We start from the raw sequence: 20,492 nt of genomic DNA, 5'->3' as shown, positions 1-20,492 counted from the left end.
TATTAGTAGAAATATGCCGAATGTAAAATACAACAAGAATAGTTATTTCTTTAGACTTCCAGTCAATGACTCATCAACATTCTAACAAGTGTAATAAATACATTTCATATATGCTATTGGAAGAATAACAATTTGTTTGCGTTTATAAAGGTCTTGGGTAACATTAAAGTACATCAAATCAATTATTTCAAAGAACCTAAATGCATTTTCATGAGTTTATGTTAATCTAGGCTACAAATAAAAACCAAAAACCACTATTTCAAGTCCATCACAAAGAAGTCCATTATAGTTTTGTTTTGGCAGGTCTAAAGAAACATTGTGGAAATAAGAAAATGGAGAAAACAGAGTATAATACTTTAAGTTTATTATGTTACTAGTCTTTGCTTAGTAGCCAAAGCTATGCTGCCGTACGAGTGGTCAGGTGCTGAACGCATGGACAGTGCAGATATTCTGGGATAAAGTTACATTTTATAGATATTTGACCTGCATGTGAGGATTTGATAAAGTGACGCCCCTCTGTCAATTACAAGATGCACCCATCTCTTCATGTACAATTTGACAACTGAAAATATTGTCAAATTATATGATAAACACGAGCGCTCGAACGCTGATAAATAGGGACAACAAAAACTCATCATTACACTATTTTCTTTCCAAATTAAATCGCCCTCGTCATTCTGTTGGGCTTCATTTAAATTCAATTGTGAGGCAATGTGTACAATTATCGGCCATTCATCCATTTGCCATTCATTCTTTGAGGAGACAGAGAGGCATTAGCACCTGTCTGGGTAACAACATCCTACAGCACATGGTCTTGGCTGGTAAAAAGGCTGGAAATACGATTCTGTTTGTGATTTCAAAATGCCGACAAATGTGCAGTTTCTATGTTGGTCTATGGCGGTTCTAGTGTTACAGCAGTTACATTTCAGCACTATTTTCTCTCAGTAACTCCCTTTTACTAACAGGAGAGTAGCCTAGCCTATGGTAGATGGAGACATATTCCATAGCTTTACAGAGAGTCTGAGCTTTAGATAAGCAAACTGACTGTGGCTCTGACTGGGAGAATGCATTGTGTTTTTGTCTGAATCCATCCAGTCAGTTCAGGCTAGCCAGAGGTCCCTGAGCGTCAGTGTTTTCATTGTCCCATTCTATTCCTCTCACGATTGCCTCATTACAGACAGGCTCTATTTTTATCCCAGTGTGATTGAAATAGAGTCCTCAGGGAGCCTGGGGGCAAAGAGGACTGAAGAAAAGAGAGAGAGAAAGAGAGAGACAGAGGGAGCGAGGACTGAACAAAGAGAGCAGCAGGTAGAGAGAGAGAGGAGAGCGAGCAAGGGGGGACTCTGGGGTCAGATGAGTCAGGGAGAATGAGTGAGGGAGAAAGAAATGGAGTGAGTGCACCGCCAGCATGCCTGAAGACAAGCCTTCCTCTCCATCCTCCTCCCTCAAGAGGTCCTTGTTGAGACCAATAGTGTAATAACAGTACTGTAGGCCTGGGGGCCAGGGGCCCTGTTTCCACAACTACACACAGGAACCCTGGCTGGAGGACAGAGGAGGGTTCCTTAATGACAAAATAATTCATTTGACATGGTGTTTTGTTACCGGACTGTGTCATACCTTGAGCATATACGGTTTCCTTCCTCTTAGTTCTCAGGTATTTCATACACATGGTCTAACCCTGCAAAGTGTGTGCGTGCATGAGTTTGTAATGCGGCAACTGGCGATGTATTTATCATTACGAATCCCAAGACGGTACGTTGTTCTCCTGGTTCTTCTCTACTATAATTTCCAAACAATAGAACATTAGTAATCGTTCACAGCTGCTGCAGTGTCATTAGAGGAGAGAAAAGGAATGAGAGAGAGAGAGAGAGAGAGAGAGAGAGAGAGAGAGAGACAGAGACAGAGACAGAGACAGAGACAGAGACAGAGACAGAGACAGAGACAGAGACAGAGACAGAGACAGAGACAGAGAGAGAGACAGAGAGACAGAGAGAGAGAGACAGAGAGAGAGAGAGAGAGAGAGAGAGAGAGAGAGAGAGAGACAGAGAGAGAGAGAGAGACAGAGAGAGACAGAGAGACAGAGAGAGAGAGAGAGACAGAGAGACAGAGAGAGACAGAGAGAGACAGAGAGAGACAGAGAGAGAGAGAGAGACAGACAGAGAGAGAGACAGAGAGAGAGACAGACAGAGAGAGAGACAGAGAGAGAGAGAGAGAGAGAGAGACAGAGAGAGACAGAGAGAGAGAGAGAGAGAGAGAGAGAGACAGAGAGAGACAGAGAGAGACAGAGAGAGACAGAGAGAGACAGAGAGAGACAGAGAGAGACAGAGAGAGACAGAGAGAGAGAAACAGAGACAGAAACAGAGAGAGAGACAGAGAGAGAGAGACAGAAAGATAAAGAGAGACAGAAAGAGAAAGAGAGACAAAGAGAAAGAGAAAGAGAGACAAAGAGAAAGAGAGAGACAGAGAGAGAGAGACAGAAAGAGAGAGACAGAAAGAGAAAGAGACAGAGAGAGAAAGTGAGAGACAGAGAGAGAGACAGAGAGAGAGACAGAGACAGAGAGAGAAATAGAAAGAGAGAGAGAGAAATAGAAAGAGAGAGAGAGACAGATAGAGAGACAGAGAGACACAGAGAGAGACAGAGAGAGACACAGAGAGAGAGAGACAGAGAGAGAGAGACAGAGAGAGTCCAGCAAGTGGTGACTGCAGGGTTTCTCACTTTACTCACACAGACTGTCAGACTTTGTGTTTACACATGCCTATCGCTGCAATAAGGGCACACTGTTGCTAGGGAGGGGACCACTGCAGAAGTGAGAGAAGCAGAGATTCAAAATATACAGTTTTATCATGAGGGGGCAATGCAGCAATACAAAATAATACCCTGAACAGCCTTTTATTTGACTATGGGATTAGGAGGGTAATAAACATTTCAAACCATTTTAAAAGGATATTCCTCTGGACAAAATATGAAACCTTCTTTTTGCACTTTCGTTTACCATGCATTATGAACTAAAAGGTAAAAATATTATTTGAGCAGTTTAAGGCTAGTCATATACATTATGGAGAGTGATTTTGTAGAACTGCATATTTCCACTCACTACCTAGCCACATTGGTTTGGTACTGTGATATCCATGTTGCTATTGAGATGTCTGATGATCCACAATAATGACAATACTCCTTTCCTTCTCCTCAGACCTCCATCAGTTTGCCATGTGTGTGTATGCATGTGTACAGGTGTGTGTGTGTGTGTTGTCATTAGGGATGAAATTGAACAGCCCTGCCAGACATCCATCCAGCCAGTACACTCAATCAGTCCACCCTCCACACCCTCCACACCCTCCACACCCTCCTCCTTCATCCTCATAAAAAAGAAAAAGCTCAAATCATAAGGAATTGGCAAATTTGTTCTGGAAAGAGCTGCCTGTAAGTGCCTCGCCAGCAGTATGTGGTGGGATGATAATGATATACACTGCTGCAGGGGTACAGTAGCACCTCGGCTTGGCCACTCCTCACCCCTTCCCTCGTCCTGTTACCTGACTCAGCGAGAGCATCGTCACATTAACTGTCACTTTTAATTCCCTCTCTCCATCCCTCCCTCCCTCCTTGGCTGTTCTCCCCTCACCTCTCATCCCACTCCTCACCTCTCCCCACCTGCACACGCACAAGAACACATGCACAGACACACAAACACAGCACACACTCCTGGCAGTTGTGACAATATCTGCTGAACCAGCCAGCCAGAGGTAACAGAACTTATACAGTAAATCGAATCCCCCTGGTGTTGTCCGGTTGGGACCTGCAGCTCTCAGATCAGTGGTTAGTTAGCTCCTGACTAACGCATCACACACTGCAACACAGCCACTCAGATACATGGCACATAAAAGTGTGCACAGACTCAGAAACACACACCACAGACATGGTTCCTAAACTAGGCAGATCCCTTTGCATCACATTGATTCATTGTGGATCCAAATCAAGTATTCAAAAGTGTGTGTTGCTCTCTGAGTCCATACGTGAATAGATAGTATAAATTCACCTCCAACCCTGGGTCTGTCTGAGCTGTTCCTATGCATCAAAACATCCCATTGAAATGAATGCATACGATTACACTACGCACTTAACTCACCAGAAATAGTGCGTTTCCATGGCAATGTGGATCTTCATCAATGCAGAATCCCGAGGAGCGTTTTGGTCAGATTGTTTCTAGTTTGCTTTGGTTCTCCAATGCAATAGTCTCATGTATAACTCAAAGACAAGACGTCCAGGGCAATACTCACACCTCCACTGATGGGTTGTGCAGCAGTGGAGGATTTAGGAGGCGTTGTGTGTTCCATCCAGGGGTTGGAACCAAAATGCATTTCCAATCATTTCCGTTAAGCAAAATAAAAGCAATATAAAGTTATGAACCGGTTCAACCCCTATTTATGGTCGTTCCTTCCTGTTCCTTTCTTTAACCTGTTTACATTTAGCTAATTCAATGACTTCAATCAGCGCAGACAGAGCAGGCATGCTAGTTGTTTACCTGCGTGATGGACAGACACGTGTAGCCTATGACACACGATGTGACTGTCATTTTGTGGGTGGGGAGAGAGCGAGCGAGGGTTGAGTAGGAGGCTTGAAGCTCTGGGCATCTTATGACATGCATTATCTGAATTTGGTTCTCAGAATTATACCGAGGAGGAGCGACTTCCATGTAGGAACTTCAAATTTCCTTTGAGCTAGCTAGCTAACAAGATTGTGTGTGCCGAGCGGAACCAGAATTAAAACCACATCCTACCTTTTATTAGTTAATAAATCCAACGTTTAACGTAATAACTAGGCCTTAACTAGCATTGAAAAAATAATCCATTCTTCTCTAGCTAATAAAAACTTGTGCCTATCTTCTGAATCACAATTGTAGTGTCAGTACAGTAGCCTATGCTTCGGAGGGGGGAGGGACAGGTAGCCTAAACATGCACACACACTGGCAAGGATTTTCAGCTTGCATGCAGACACTGGAATCATTTTGAGTGACAAAGTGAGGGCTTCGCTTAGGAACTTTGTTGTGTGTTGGAACGTAAAATAACTTAATTAACCGGTTCCCATGCTTTTGAAATAATGTTCCGGAAACATATGGATCACTTTCGTTCCAGGTTACATTTCTGTTCCCTGAACAGGTTCCAACAGAAAGAGAAATGGAAAGGGAGATGTACAACTGCATTCAACTGAAATGTGTCTTCCAGATTTAACCCATCCCCCTCTGAGGATAGCATCCTAATTGCATATAAAATGTCAGCCTATTTCCCTACATAGGCCTAGTGCACTAGTTTGTACCAGTGCCTTTTATATCCAGAATTAAAGAGGGCAAGTCAAAAGTAATGTGGAACTAACATGGATCCTTGAGGGACCCACATACAGGATTTTCCTTTCCCTGCCTGTTTCATGGCTGGGAGACAGATACACAGTGCTGTGCTGCAGGGCAGGTCAGTGTAATAACAGAAGGGGGTCGGCAGTGTGAATGTAGTGGAAAAGCAGAGCTCTCCAGTGGTGCTGACGGGGCAGCGAGGGACAGACAGGTCGTCAGGGGAATGATGTATGGCCCTTATTCTCCTCCTATGTCTCCTGGATAAGCTGTTCCAGGAGCCGGGGACCTGGGGCCACAGGGCATGCACACTCTCTCTCTCTCACAGCTCAGCGAATCATCAGGACACTGCCAAAGGGGTGAGACAAAGGCCTCGGACACTTTCCACTCTATAACGGCGGATCACAGTGAGGCCAGACTGGTGGCAAGGAGTGTGTGTGCTCATGTGTGTTTCAGAAAAATAAAATAAAAACTCTCCTCCAATTCTCCAGCTTCCTCTGGCTGGCTGGCTGGCAGCTTGGCTCTCTCAGGGAATAAAGTACCCACATTAACAATTTGCTCTAATATTTCCACCCCCGCAACAACCATATCTTACAAGTTTCATTTCTATGACTTATCTATGAGTCCATTCCTCCGGGGGCGTGTATTATTCACAAAACAGCATTAGGATTTGAAAATTAGACACATTCACATTTTGCTCAATCTTCATAACAATGGAGTAATTTTACAATCTCAGCAATAACAATCGGCTGTTTGAGAGAACAACTTCTGAGAGGGATTCGTAATTACATTCATGGCTCATCAAAGTCATACCTATAGAAACAGAGAAGGAAGAGAGAGTGAGAGTGCGAGAGTGAGAGAGAAAGAGCGAGAGAAAGAGAGCGAGCGAGAGAAAGAGCGCGAGCGAGAGAGAGAAAGAGAGCGAGAGAGAGAGAGCGAGAGAGAGAGAAAGAGAGCGAGAGCGAGAGAGAGAAAGAGAGCGAGAGAGAGAAAGAGAGCGAGAGAGAGAAAGAGCGAGAGAGAGAGAGCGAGAGAGAGAGAAAGAGAGCGAGAGAGAGAGAAAGAGAGCGAGAAAGAGAGCGAGAGAGCGAGAAAGAGAGCGAGAAAGAGAGCGAGAGAGAGAGAAAGAGAGCGAGAGAGAGAGAAAGAGAGAGAGAAAGAAAGAGAGCGAGAGAGACAGAAAGAGAGCGAGAGAGAGAGAGAAAGAGAGCGAGACAGAAAGAGAGCGAGAGAGAGAGAAAGAGAGCGAGAGAGAGAGAAAGAGAGCGAGAGAGAGAGAAAGAGAGAGAGAGAGCGAGAAAGAGAGCGAGAGAGAAAGAGCGAGAGAGAAAGAGCGAGAGAGAGAGAGAGAAAGAGAGCGAGAGAGAGAAAGAGAGGCAGAAAGAGAGCGAGAGAGAAAGAGAGTGAGAGAGAGAAAGATAGGCAGAAAGAAAGCGAGAGAGAGCGAGCGACGCGCGAGCGAGCGAGAGCGAGAAAGAGAGCGAGAGAGAAAGAGAGCGAGAGAGAGCAAGAGAGGCAGAAAGAGAGCGAGCAAGAGAGGCAGAGAGAGAGAGAGCAAGAGAGGCAGAGAGAGAGAGAGAGAGAGCAGATTCCCCTGCTCAGTCTCTACAGGGAGTCGGAGTGAAAGAAGAGAAAGGGGCTAGACGATGCAGTGTTCTGTGGACCCAGAGAGACAGGTATAACAAGCTGTGTGCCTGGGAGGGAACGAGGCCTGCCCTTTCTAGTCTCTAGTCTGTGTGAGTCACACACCACACACACCACACCTCTGACTAAGACCAGAGACTCTTCTCATCATACTGAGCCCTGCAGGACACCACACCATCACATACTACCTCTGATACCTCTCTACCTCTTCCTCAATCCTCTCGGTTTTTCTCTCTCTCTCACCATACAACATTTTTTGTAACAGAAAATAAAAATCTGTATTTTTATTTATTTATTGGACTGTCGCATCTCCCTGTTTCTGTTTGAAAATATTTCCTACCCATTGTTTGCCTACTGAACAGGACCCAGCTAGCATTTCCTCTGAGTAGGCTTGGACGGTATCCAGATTGTCATAGCTTCATACCGACATGGTGTCATCCCAGGATATTTAGTCATTCTGGCACTGAACACAATTGGCGCTATTTTCTATCCGAAGTTTAGCAATGCTAACAACGACATGCAAAATACCATAAATAACACAAACTCATTCATAGAATCTACCCTGTAAAGACCTTTATTATACACAGATTTAAAATAGCTATTGATAACAAATGTGTATTTTGTGGTTGTGACCCTTGACCATTTATTTTGGAACTGCTCTTATGTCAGAAGATTTTGGTGTGAGTTAGAAGATTTTAACTATTAATGTTAATTTGAAAGAAGTTTTATTTTGAACCAAATGATATGGACCCTGATTTAACTTTCATTTTTAACTTGTTTGTCTTTCATGGAAGATTCTTTGTCCTTAAAATGAAGTGGGCAGAGAGCAAACCCCTTTTCACATTATTTAAGATAGAATTGAAATATTATTTTGAAATGATCAGTAAATGTAGAAACAAAAAGAGCAATATGCACCATAAAGATGTTTAACAAATTGAAAATGATTCTTGATATGTAAGTCTGTCAGGTTTATCTACTCTTGGTTGTATATCTGTTTCTTTTGTATTTGTTGTGTTCATAATAAAAACAATTAAAATATATATTTAAAAAAAATGCTAAATACCATAGTGAATTCTAGCTAAATGCTAACGAAAGCATGCAAACATTTTATACAGTCTCTTACATAAACTATTTGCAGGACAGACATCCCAGGTCAAAGTTATACATGTAACTGTCACTCACAGATTGCTGCACACACAAAACTAATATTAGATACAGCAAGGCTGTTGATCTAGGAGGGGATTCTAGATATCTAGCAACTACATTAGCAAACCAAATGCACAACTGCAGGGTATTTAGCACATTTTAGTCAGTTCATTTAATAGTTACAAGACATCTAGCCGGCAAACATTTAGTTGTGAATTCCATACTGTAACTAGATCACATGGTGTGTGCTGCACAACACCGGTCTCTCGTCTTTGTGTGCTTGGAATAAGTGACCTGTAAGCTTCATAATGTAAAATAATGTGATGGGTGAAATGAAGAATGTGATCAGCTTCATCTCTTAACGTATTTCACAAGTTGACTGCAAGTATTTATAAAGGTACACAGACTCAGTGTTATGACGTAGATGCAGAAGGTAAACAGCATAGTGGGTCAATTCACGCAACAACTAAGAGCTTTGACGCGCGAGGCTTAACTTCTCCGCTGTTTTGGTGACCTGGCTACCACGCTGTTGTCACACCCTGACGTTAGAGAGCCTTTTTATGTCTCTATTTGGTTTGGTCAGGGTGTGATTTGGGTGGGAATTCTATGTTCCGTTTTCTATGTTTTTCTATTTCTTTGTTTTGGCCGGTTATGGTTCTCAATCAGGGACAGCTGTCTATCGTTGTCTCTGATTGGGAATCATACTTAGGCAGCCTTTTCCTCTTTTGTCATTGTGGGAAGTTATCTTTGTTAGTGGCACTATAGCCCTGTAAGCTTCACGGTCGATAAATAAAAGATAAATGTACGCTCACCACGCTGCACCTTGGTCCACCTTGGTCCACTTCTTACGACGTCCGAGACAGCAGTGAACAGCGTCAAGCAAACCTGTGCACGTGCAGATACTGTGTGTGACTGTGTGAGAGTCTTGCAGCTCGCTCATCTTAATATGTAAATGTTTTATTTATTTAACTAGGCAAGTCAGTTAAGAACAAATTCTTATTTACAATCACAGCCTAGGAACAGTGGGTTAACTGCCTTGTTCAGGGTCAGAATGACAGATTTTTACCTTGTCAGCTCGGGGGTTCGATCTAGCAACGCTCTAACCGCTAGTCTACCTGTCGCCCCTAATATCTGCGGTCCTGCTCATGGCAACGTCAAAGTATCAACAAATATCCTCATTTGTTTTAAAAAAAAGTCAAAATAAATAGTTTCAACACTATTGAAAAAACATCCCCGTAGCCAGAAAACAGTACATACGCCAAGCCTCCCTGTAAGGTGTCCATCCCACTAGCGGAGCTGGGGTACAGCTGGCAGCGCTTAGATGAAGGTCAATTAGTGTTAAGGGGAATAGATTAGAGGAATAAAGTTGTTGACACACTGCTTCTGATGCCACCTGATTGCTCAACCGTCATCAACATAATTATTCTCTCTGTCAAATTCATAGCCAACCAACTTTCACCAAGCTAACCAAATGTCAAACACTGCCAAGTGCAGAAGCTGTGAAATCCATTCAATCTACAGGAGTAGCAGGGTCGGACTGCGTACAAAAGAAAAACCGTGAGAAGTATACCTAATTCCAGTGATCTGACCCTGGTCACATTTCACAACATCTCTGTCAGAGAGAGAGAGAAGAGCAGGGGACTTGGACATTAACTGCTAGTCAGCTAGGTAAGCACTTCATTGTGAGAAATGGCCTTCCAAGAGGAACTATACAATGATTAAGTTCGGCATTGCCTCAGAATGCTCACAAAGGTTATCAACGCTTTCACATGAACAGCCATAGGGAAGACTAGAGAGAGATATCATTGGATCACTGGAAATAACAGCAGTGGCTGTTGAAACCTGGTAAAGGGAGATTGAGAACATTGTGTGAAGTCTGTTACGGACATGCTCATTAAAATCACTGCTTTATTCGCCATGAAAGGTTGCATCTCCCTATTAGTCGGAGGGTGTGTGTGTGTGTGTGTGTGTGTGTGTGTGTGTGTGTGTGTGTGTGTGTGTGTGTGTGTGTGTGTGAAGAAGAATGGTGAGATGTACTCTGTCTGCATATGTATCCACAAAGGACAACAGATTGAGCACGTTTGTATTTTAGGAGTAACTTATCCATTTCTCTCAGAACGTTCAACTGTGGAAGGACAAACACAAACAGCATCATCGACATGTTTACAGTTGTTCTATAAAGCCTCCAGACTACAGGAAGACTAACGTGCATAATGAGAAAGGTACACAGATTCCCTGTACAAATAAAACACACAAAAAAAATTCAATGAACTGAAGAGGGGAAGATATTTATTTCAAACATCTTTGATGTGGGGGAGGCGGAGAGGTCGGATGGGGGGAGAGGGGAGGCGGAGAGGTCGGATGGGGGGAGAGGGGAGGCGGAGAGGTCGGATGGGGGGAGAGGGGAGGCGGAGAGGTCGGATGGGGGGAGAGGGGAGGCGGAGAGGTCGGATGGGGGGAGAGGGGAGGCGGAGAGGTCGGATGGGGGGAGAGGGGAGGCGGAGAGGTCGGATGGGGGGAGAGGGGAGGCGGAGAGGTCGGATGGGGGAGATCGGATGGGGGGAGAGGGGAGGTGGAGAGGTCGGATGGGGGGAGATGGGAGGTGGAGAGGTCGGATGGGGGGAGATGGGAGGTGGAGAGGTCGGATGGGGGGAGATGGAGGTGGAGAGGTCGGATGGGGGGAGATGGGAGGTGGAGAGGTCAGATGGGGGAGATGGGAGGTGGAGAGGTCAGATGGGGGAGATGGGAGGTGGAGAGGTCGGATGGGGGAGATGGGAGGTGGAGAGGTCGGATGGGGGGAGATGGGAGGTGGAGAGGTCGGATGGGGGGAGATGGGAGGTGGAGAGGTCGGATGGGGGGAGATGGGAGGTGGAGAGGTCGGATGGGGGGAGATGGGAGGTGGAGAGGTCGGATGGGGGGAGGGAGGTGGAGAGGTTGGATGGGGGAGATGGGAGGTGGAGAGGATGGATGGGGGGAGATGGGAGTGGAGAGGACGGATGGGGGGGAGATGGGAGGTGGAGAGGACGGATGGGGGGAGATGGGAGGTGGAGAGGACGGATGGGGGAGAGAGGAGGTCGAATGGGGGGACAGGGGAGGTGAGGAGGTCAGATGGGGGGGACAGGGGAGGTGGGAAGGTCAGATGGGGGGACAGGGGAGGTGAGAAGGTCAGGTGGGGAGACAGTGTAGGTGGGAAGGTCAGATGGGGGGACAGGGGAGGTGAGAAGGTCAGGTGGGGAGACAGGCTAGGCGAGAAGGTTGGCCTTCTCAGGATATATGAGATGTATTAGAGTTGATCCACAGGAGAGAAGCAGTAGAACACCACACCTCCTGAGCCCACTGTCAATTATACCACACTTCAAAGAGGCTGCTGGCTGATGACTCAGCACTGCTGTGGGTCTGTGTGTGTGTAGGGGTCTCTAGAGTATAGAGGTCAACTAAAAACATAAACAGGTACAGTCGCTAGCTCTACTTGTTCAAACACCATAAGAAAATAATGACAATGTCAGTTCTTCCTAAAAACAATGATTTCCATGTACCTTCTCTGTAGCTTGTTAAAGCATTTATGTGATTCTGTAGATCAGATCAGTTTCTGATGCAGACAAGTTATTGTAAATTAAACATGAGACTCGGCCTGGAGGAGGAAAATATCTCCTATCGCCCATCTCACATCGGCATCCATATTTCATATGGAACATAGACCTACTTGAGCTGTTTGATCAGAATGCATCTCTATTACTTCGGAGAAAACTATGGTATCTAATGCAGAGATAACTGTGTTGTAGGAGTATTTCTTAGCAGTCTTAAGACATGATCGTAATACAACAATGATCGTGATCAGAATAGCAAAACAAGTGCACAAACCACTTCCTGTTCCCCTTTGATTGTTTTTGTTTTGTGTTTTTTTTCCCACGGATGCCGCAGTACGCTCTCTCAAAGAGTTACTGTAGCTAGGCCTAATGGTAAACAACAAAACACAGAACAAATGCTTTTCCATTCCAGAGTTTCACACTTGTGCAGGCAGGCAGCAGTTATAAATATCCCCATCAGTAGGCTGGGTCTGAATGTGTTTGCAGAGCTGATCTCACATCAGCATCAGGAAGAGAGGGAGGGAAAGGAGGTGTGTGTGCGTGTGGGGGGGGGGGGGGGGGGGGGGGGGGTGGAGAGGGCTAAAAATAGCAACCATTTCCCCTGGATTACATTATCCCCTAACCTCCGTCCCCTGCTCTGCTCTGTTCTTACTGTAACTATACTTCTGTGGCAGCGAGCCACCTCTACTGCCTAATCTGAGGATGACAAAACTGGTCTCTCGCTCCCTCTCAGGAGAAACTCTCACCCTCTCGCTCCTAGAAGCTCTTTCCCGCTCAATCTCTCTCTGCCTCCTTCTCTCTCATTCTCTCAATACGGGCAAGGGAAGGCCACCCTCTTTCATTAAGAAAATGCTCACATAGGACTTTGAGAGAGAAGGGAGGGGACAGGGGAGGTGGAGAGAGGATTAATCAATTCATAGGAAGGTAAAGTTTCTGCCAAGATAATATGAATGGAAGTAGAGGAGGGGATGTAACATATTTAATATCTTAGTCTTTATGGCTGTAAGGTTTGTGTAGGTTTGTTTATCTGGGGGTTTCAATATGTGATCATAAATGACTATACCACCACAGAACTCTATTCATTGAGTTCAATGGTTATTTATCAGGGATGTAAACTGCTAAAAAATGTCATGTACAGCTAAAAAACGTACAGCTAAAAAATGTCATGTATTTGTTGCCTAGACTTTAATGCAATGACACTCAAGTCGAGAACAAAAACCAATACACTAATATTGCTGTTAGTCATGACAGCCTTTATAATATAATGCTTGTGACCACACACACATAGAAATATTGCCCTTGGGAAAAACATCTTAAAAGTAGAAATAGAATGAAACAAACAGGCATTATAGTGACCACTATAATGGCTACGTGTGGGTTACACTGCACATTATTACATTGTACACTTTCTGCCTGTGGACATCTGTTCTATAATGTACCAGCAGAGCATGATACCCTTTGTTGGCCTAATTGATCTCTTTCAGTCAGAGCGTACACCTGGCATACCCCTTTTATCCACTGTATAGAAATAGGGAAAGTGTGTGGTGTTCCTTTCACCTCTATAGTGGCATCCAGCTTAAACCAGGCCAGCTACACTTCATCCCCGAATCCACTTGTTTAACAAGCAACGCCTCCTTTTCACCTAATTCTCTCATTCAGAAAATTAACCACATACTGTAGAGGGAAAACATTAGTTCACAGATAACTAGTTAACTAGCTAACGAACTAACATTTCACATAGTTTGCCAGGGTCCAGTAAGCAACTCAAATAACTTGAGGAACGGCAAAGAGTCATATACCAGTTAATACTATAGTGAATTAGTTAGGTTGCTAACGTTAGCTCATCTGATGTTGTAACGTTAACTAGCTAGCTGTCTGAATTTATTAGCCAGCTAATTTTCAAACAATAAATTCAATTATTTGATCAGCTAAGTAGGCTAATGTTGCTCAACATTTAACGGAGCTAGCGGAGAATTTGATCCAGCTACTATAGAAAGATACTAAATTCTAACAATACTTGGTCCACCACACTTTCTCCCTCACCTCAAACTTCCCAAATGCCCGTTGTTTTTCAGTTACAGCTCATGAAGTACGCTTCATCACCTTCTCAGCCCCGTCTCCGTGGTCAGGCTTCTCACCTACCTCTTCTTTATCGTTCAGGGGCGCGCTGCTGTAACTGGCAAACTGCCTTTACACTCTCTGCTGTCTTTCCAGAGCGCGTGCTGATTCTGTAACTGGCAAACTGCCTTTGCACCCTACTGCTGTCTTTCCAGAGCGCGTGCTGATTCTGTAACTGGCAAACTGCCTTTGCACCCTACTGCTGTCTTTCCAGAGCGCGTGCTGATTCTGTAACTGGCAAACTGCCTTTGCACCCTACTGCTATCTTTCCAGAGCGCGTGCTGATTCTGTAACTGGCAAACTGCCTTTACACTCTCTGCTGTCTTTCCAGAGCGAGCGCTGATTCTGTAACTGGCAAACTGCCTTTACACTCTCTGCTGTCTTTCCAGAGCGCGTGCTGATGCTGTAACTGGCAAACTGCCTTTACACTCTCTGCTGTCTTTCCAGAGCGAGCGCTGATTCTGTAACTGGCAAACTGCCTTTACACTCTCTGCTGTCTTTCCAGAGCGCGTGCTGATGCTGTAACTGGCAAACTGCCTTTACACTCTCTGCTGTCTTTCCAGAGCGAGCGCTGATTCTGTAACTGGCAAACTGCCTTTGCACCCTACTGCTATCTTTCCAGAGCAGGCGCTGATTCTGTAACTGGCAAACTGCCTTTACACTCTCTGCGGTGTTTCCAGAGCGAGCGCTGATTCTGTAACTGGCAAACTGCCTTTGTACCCTACTGCTGTCTTTCCAGAGCGAGCGCTGATTCTGTAACTGGCAAACTGGTTGTCTCTTCTCTCTTCAGTCGCGTGCTGCATTCTGTTGTTATGTGAACGATTGGCTGAGCCTTGGATACAGCCAGTATTGCTCCAAACGTGCATCACTCGTTCATTTACAGCCAGTAGTGATCCAAAGCTCACCCTCCCCCCAAAACCTTTCTCATCGGATCTGCACGATTCACGTCGGTCACCTATTTTGGATTCAAAATGGCAAGTTTTGCTGAAAGATGACTAATTTACACCCCTGATAAAGACCAGCGGGCTTATTACTTTATTCCGTCCTCTCCACTCCCCAGGCCTGTCCCTCAAACCATTCTCTCACCTACATCACCATACAATGGATTTGTCCTTTTCACACACTAAGCTCTTCCTGTACTGCCTGAGTCCCAACCTTGTACAGGTAGGAAAGACAGTAGAGATGCTACAGAGCAACACTGTCGCACAAACATACACAAACACAAACAAACAAACACAAATATGCATACCACACACAAACACAATGAACCACAGCAAGACCTCAGGGAAAGACAGAGTGAAAATAGGGGATAGTCCATTAATTGATTGAAAATGTGCAAATCGCTTGAGAACAGAATGGTATTTGAAAAGTGAGACTTCCTTCAACATGAGACGGTCCTTCCCCCTGACAGTCGACACATTTCTGAAAACATGTAGTGGGGAAATTATGGGGAGTAACAGTTAGCAATACAAAGGTCAAGGGACAAACTCTCACCTTCACTTCCTGTCGACGGATTACAGAACAGCCTTAACTTACGAGATCTTATTTCCTGGGAATCGCTGAGAATATTCCGCACGCAAATGCCTGGCATTTCCAGGCAGGCTGTTATGTGTAGCTAACCACTGTAACAAATGCAGAGGCACAGAGTAGAAATATCATAATGACAAGGAATAGAAAAGTTCACCAGGTGGCTCAGAGGGAAATATCACTGGTTCCTATTGGACAGGCAGTCTGATCAGCATGGAGACGAAGGTAAGCTAAAACACACACAATAATATTTTGAAGATAAGTACACAACTCAGAGGATGAGAGGACGAGAGTACTAAACTAAATAGAGTACTAATGGCCAATAGGGAATTGTCAATGTAAATAGTTGGTCTTCAGTTCAACAGCTGTTTAGAATCTGTGGAATGTCAGTCCTGAACTCATGTGCTACGGTCTGTACATTGAGTCTGGAGCAGGGTACTTGTTATTTGGCCATTGGCCCAGTTGTACTGCAAGGACTTCTGATTGGTCAACCCCAAGCTAGGGTAGGCGGTTATAAATGGCATCCTGCTTCTCTGGTCTGTGGAGAAAAGCTGAGGACAGGGGAGACTGAACATCTACCTCCCAGAATAACATCTATGATTTGTCCTCTTTCAATAAACCTATTTGTCACCCGCTGATTTGCTTTGGAGTTTGTGTTATTGAAGAATAACATCAGTTGCCAACACACACAAAAAGGTAGATGAAGATAAAAGCTTATCAAACACACCAATGAGAAGGCTAAAACTAAATATAATCTATGAAGTATAACTAGTGTGAAAAACAGTTGGTTGACCCAATCTGTGCACACAACAAGGCATTTCAGCTGCATACAGTATGAATGGGATGTGTCCTTATAAAATCATGGATTTTAATGGACTTTGAGCAAAAACGGACAGAAAAGGCAGACACCATGTAGGTTTTAGTTGTTTTCAGTGAGGAATAGTGGGCAGACACCATGTAGGTTTTAGTTGTTTTCAGTGAGGAATAGTGGGCAGACACCATGTAGGTTTTAGTTGTTTTCAGTGAGGAATAGTGGGCAGACACCATGTAGGTTTTAGTTGTTTTCAGTGAGGAATAGTGGGCAGACACCATGTAGGTTTTAGTTGTTGTTTTCAGTGAGGAATAGTGGGCAGACACCATATAGGTTTTAGTTGTTGTTTTCAGTGAGGAATAGTGGGCAGACACCATGTAGGTTTTAGTTGTTGTTTTCAGTGAGGAATAGTGGGCAGACACCATGTAGGTTTTAGTTGTTGTTTTCAGTGAGGAATAGTGGGCAGACACCATGTAGGTTTTAGTTGTTTTCAGTGAGGAATAGTGGGCAGACACCATGTAGGTTTTAGTTGTTGTTTTCAGTGAGGAATAGTGGGCAGACACCATGTAGGTTTTAGTTGTTGTTTTCAGTGAGGAATAGTGGGCAGACACCATGTAGGTTTTAGTTGTTGTTTTCGGTGAGGAATAGTGGGCAGACACCATGTAGGTTTTAGTTGTTTTCAGTGAGGAATAGTGGGCAGACACCATGTAGGTTTTAGTTGTTGTTTTCAGTGAGGAATAGTGGGCAGACACCATGTAGGTTTTAGTTGTTTTCAGTGAGGAATAGTGGGCAGACACCATGTAGGTTTTAGTTGTTGTTTTCAGTGAGGAATAGTGGGCAGACACCATGCCATGAGTGATATTATACCTGACCTTAAACCACTAGGCCAGCTAAGAACAAATCTACAGTGTGAGTCTATATTTTATATTTGAGATTCTTCACAGTAGCCACCCTTTGCCTTGATGACAGCTTTGCACACTCTTGGTATTCTCTCAACCAGCTTCACTTGGAATGCTTTTCCAACAGTCTCGAAGGAGTTTCCAAATATGCTGAGCATTTGTTGTTGCTTTTCCTTCACTCTGCGGTCCAACTCATCCCAAACCATCTCAATTGGGTTGAGGTTGGGAGATTGTGGAGGCCAGGTCATCTGATGCAGCTAGCCATGACTCTACTTCTTGGTCAAATAGCCCTTGAATTCTAAATAAATCACAGACAGTGTCACCAGTAAATGTATAAAAAAGTACAAATAAAGAAAAATCCTGGAATGAGTAGGTGTCTAAACTTTTGACTGGTACTATAAACACTCAAACACAGGTAGGGAGATGCAAATCACACCTTATCCATATTTGATGTCCGTTATCCGGAATGCCCGCAAGGTGAACACGCACACACAGGGCTACATAATGGCAGAGTTACCACACGATGTGTAATTGGCCAGTCCTGGGATTACCTCTGCAGCTAAACTGTCAAAACAACCTAATCTGCACTGAGACGCTGAGCTGCCTGTATGTCATGCTCTACTCTGTTCTTAACAAGCTCAACCAGCAGACTAATGGAACGGACAGCTTCATATTTACAGTGGAGAGTTGGAGGGCAACATAAGGGAATTAAGAATGACATTCTTCCACCTGTATAGATTCTATATATGTAATGGGTTTTGTCAGGCGTTTTCAAAGTCTGAGACAGTGTTGTAATATAAATTGCTGTAATTTAATTTATTTGATTTGCCACGCGCAATTTTAGGAGTTGAGAAATGAACGTGGTATCACTGGAATGCTGGGATAACCCTCTTTTAAAAGAATAAATCCATCAACACTGCTATTAAAGACACATTTCTCCTGGGATTGAGGAGATCACCTTTATTCTTTGTTTTGTTCATTTGGTTGAATTGTCTTTTCTATTATTGCTGTTCCGTTCTTATTTACAAGTTGCTCGGTCTGTGTATTGGAACAGGTTTTAGTGTTGTATGTAATGTGCCTGTTTGGTTCTGAGAACAACAACACAAATGAAATGAAAGAGCTAGAAACAGGCCTAACACTTATTCAGTAGTAGAGAACTGAATACAGTTGGACTTCTCTTTCCTTTCACCCAATCACCCTCTGTGTACCTTGGTCGCCCTCTGTGTACCTTGGTCGCCCTCTGTGTACCTTGGTCGCCCTCTGTGTACCTTGGTCGCCCTCTGTGTACCTTGGTCGCCCTCTGTGTACCTTGGTCGCCCTCTGTGTACCTTGGTCGCCCTCTGTGTACCTTGGTCGCCCTCTGTGTACCTTGGTCGCCCTCTGTGTACCTTGGTCGCCCTCTGTGTACCTTGGTCGCCCTCTGTGTACCTTGGTCGCCCTCTGTGTACCTTGGTCGCCCTCTGTGTACCTTGGTCGCCCTCTGTGTACCTTGGTCGCCCTCTGTGTACCTTGGTCGCCCTCTGTGTACCTTGGTCGCCCTCTGTGTACCTTGGTCGCCCTCTGTGTACCTTGGTCACCCTCTGTGTGCCTTCGTCACCCTCTGTGTGCCTTCTTTTCTATGTGTGAAAAGCTGCAGTCTATCTGTCTTTCTGTCCGTCTGTCCTCAGCTCCCTCCCTGCTTTTTAAACAAACAGTCACACCCACCCTTATTACCCCCAACATGATAGGCTCATTATTTATCTGCAGCATCAGAAAATGAGTTGAAAGACAGACAGAAATACGAGGAGGGAAATAAAACAACCTTCGGAAGCCATGAAATTCAAATGAGTGAAGTGTCACGGAAATGATTCATTAGAGAAATGTTCCTGCTGCAATCTCACTGTGGCAATAAAAGAGAACATTGTTTAGAGAAAATAGGGGAGGAAAGGTGTCAGTCCTACCTTGACGTGGTTGTAGTCTGTCTTGCTGGACTCGCTGCCCAGGGGCTTGGTCTCGGCCCGGGGTTTGAGGACTTGTCTCAGGGGGCTGGAGATGGGAAGGCCTGTCACACTGATGCCATCTGGAACAGCAGCAGAGACAATCAGCCAGTCAGAAGACACACGACGACAGTAACGCCAGACATCATTTCATTTAACTACATTGACAGTCGTTTAAACTCTCATAAGCATAAAAACATATTGGGGTGAGAGTTTCCCAGAACCCAAAGTTTTCCCTAGTCAAGTCAGGAGCAACTCCTATCTCTTCTTCAAAAACGAGGACATGATCATTTAAATACATTTTGTAAGCAGAATATGGAAGAGTAGCTAAAGACCCATCTTTCTTTTTTAACGCAGAGTTCAGTAAACAACACAATCCTCCACAGAGCTTCAGAGGAGCATCAAACAGACAGATCGGCTTCCTGTATTGATGGCTACTGAAGGGGTTACTATTTTCAGCTAGCTACGCTACAGAATACCCCACAGTGTGACGTAGGCACTGAGCACCCAGTCTCTCTGACGTCAGTGGAAAAATCTCTGTCTACTGAGGGAATCACTGGGCTAGCTGCTGCAAAGATCTGGGCCACAACACACACACACACACACTCGCCTTACACACGCAATTACGAACGCGCCAATGAACACACAAAGGAGAACGACGTGGTAGGAATAACAGTTCAAACCGTTCGAGCCCGCCTGCTCTGACTCCATATTCCTCTTTGATACAAAGCTTTCCAACACATTCTACTGACATGGCTGGCATGTCCACATTCATAAAATCAGTAGGACTGCTGCTCTCAGATCAGTTTAGCCTTTTAGACCATAATGAATGAGATTACATGGACAGGGGGCACCTGATCCTAGATCATAACTACTATGAGATGCTTTGTGAATATGAGCCCAGAACCACTAGAGCTGGCACAGTGTCAGTCAGCATTGTGTCATTCTCATGCTCCATATCCTACTCACAGAAAGAGATGATATATGCATCCGGACAGAATGAGGAGAGGGAAAGAGGAAGAGAGAACACTGATAAACAGTCTCTCCGTTGACTAGAGCTTCCATAAAGGCCTGTTTCAGCCTGTTTCCAGACACGCATACATCTTCATGTCTGATCCTGACAGAGAGAGATGGAAATAGAGACAAACAGAGAGAGAGAGAGAGAGAGAGAGACAGCGAGAGACAGCGAGAGAGAGTGAGTAACGGGGGGAGAGATTGACGACGACGTCGCACATCCTCATCTCTTTTCTTGCCATCACTCTCCATCTATCCCTGCCTCTTTCTCCCGCCGTCTCTCTCCCAAACTCTCTCTCCATTCGCCCTAGCGGGAGAGTCTGACACTAAATATAAATCACTACAGATTATGTTAGTGACAGTGAATTGATCTAATACACAATGACACACTGAAAATCATCAACAAAGTCTTCCACAAAAGAGGAGGTCCT

General features: G+C 44.6%; 1 protein-coding gene across 3 annotated transcripts in view; it reads right to left on the bottom strand.

Moving 5' to 3' along the window:
• Positions 1 to 20,492, bottom strand: part of trappc9 (trafficking protein particle complex subunit 9) — a 304,671-nt gene that overhangs the window by 180,296 nt on the left and 103,883 nt on the right. For all 3 annotated transcript variants that reach the window (XM_031793479.1, XM_031793478.1, XM_031793480.1), the window contains one exon: positions 19,012 to 19,130. In XM_031793479.1, the coding sequence (XP_031649339.1) occupies positions 19,012 to 19,130 (119 nt within the window). The remainder of the gene's footprint in view (positions 1 to 19,011; positions 19,131 to 20,492) is intronic.

This window comes from Oncorhynchus kisutch, linkage group LG17 (genome assembly GCF_002021735.2).
Source record: "Oncorhynchus kisutch isolate 150728-3 linkage group LG17, Okis_V2, whole genome shotgun sequence".
Classification (NCBI taxonomy): Eukaryota; Metazoa; Chordata; class Actinopteri; order Salmoniformes; family Salmonidae; genus Oncorhynchus; species Oncorhynchus kisutch.
The sequence above is the reverse complement of the archived record's forward strand: the minus strand, read 5'-3'. Positions and strand labels throughout refer to the sequence as shown.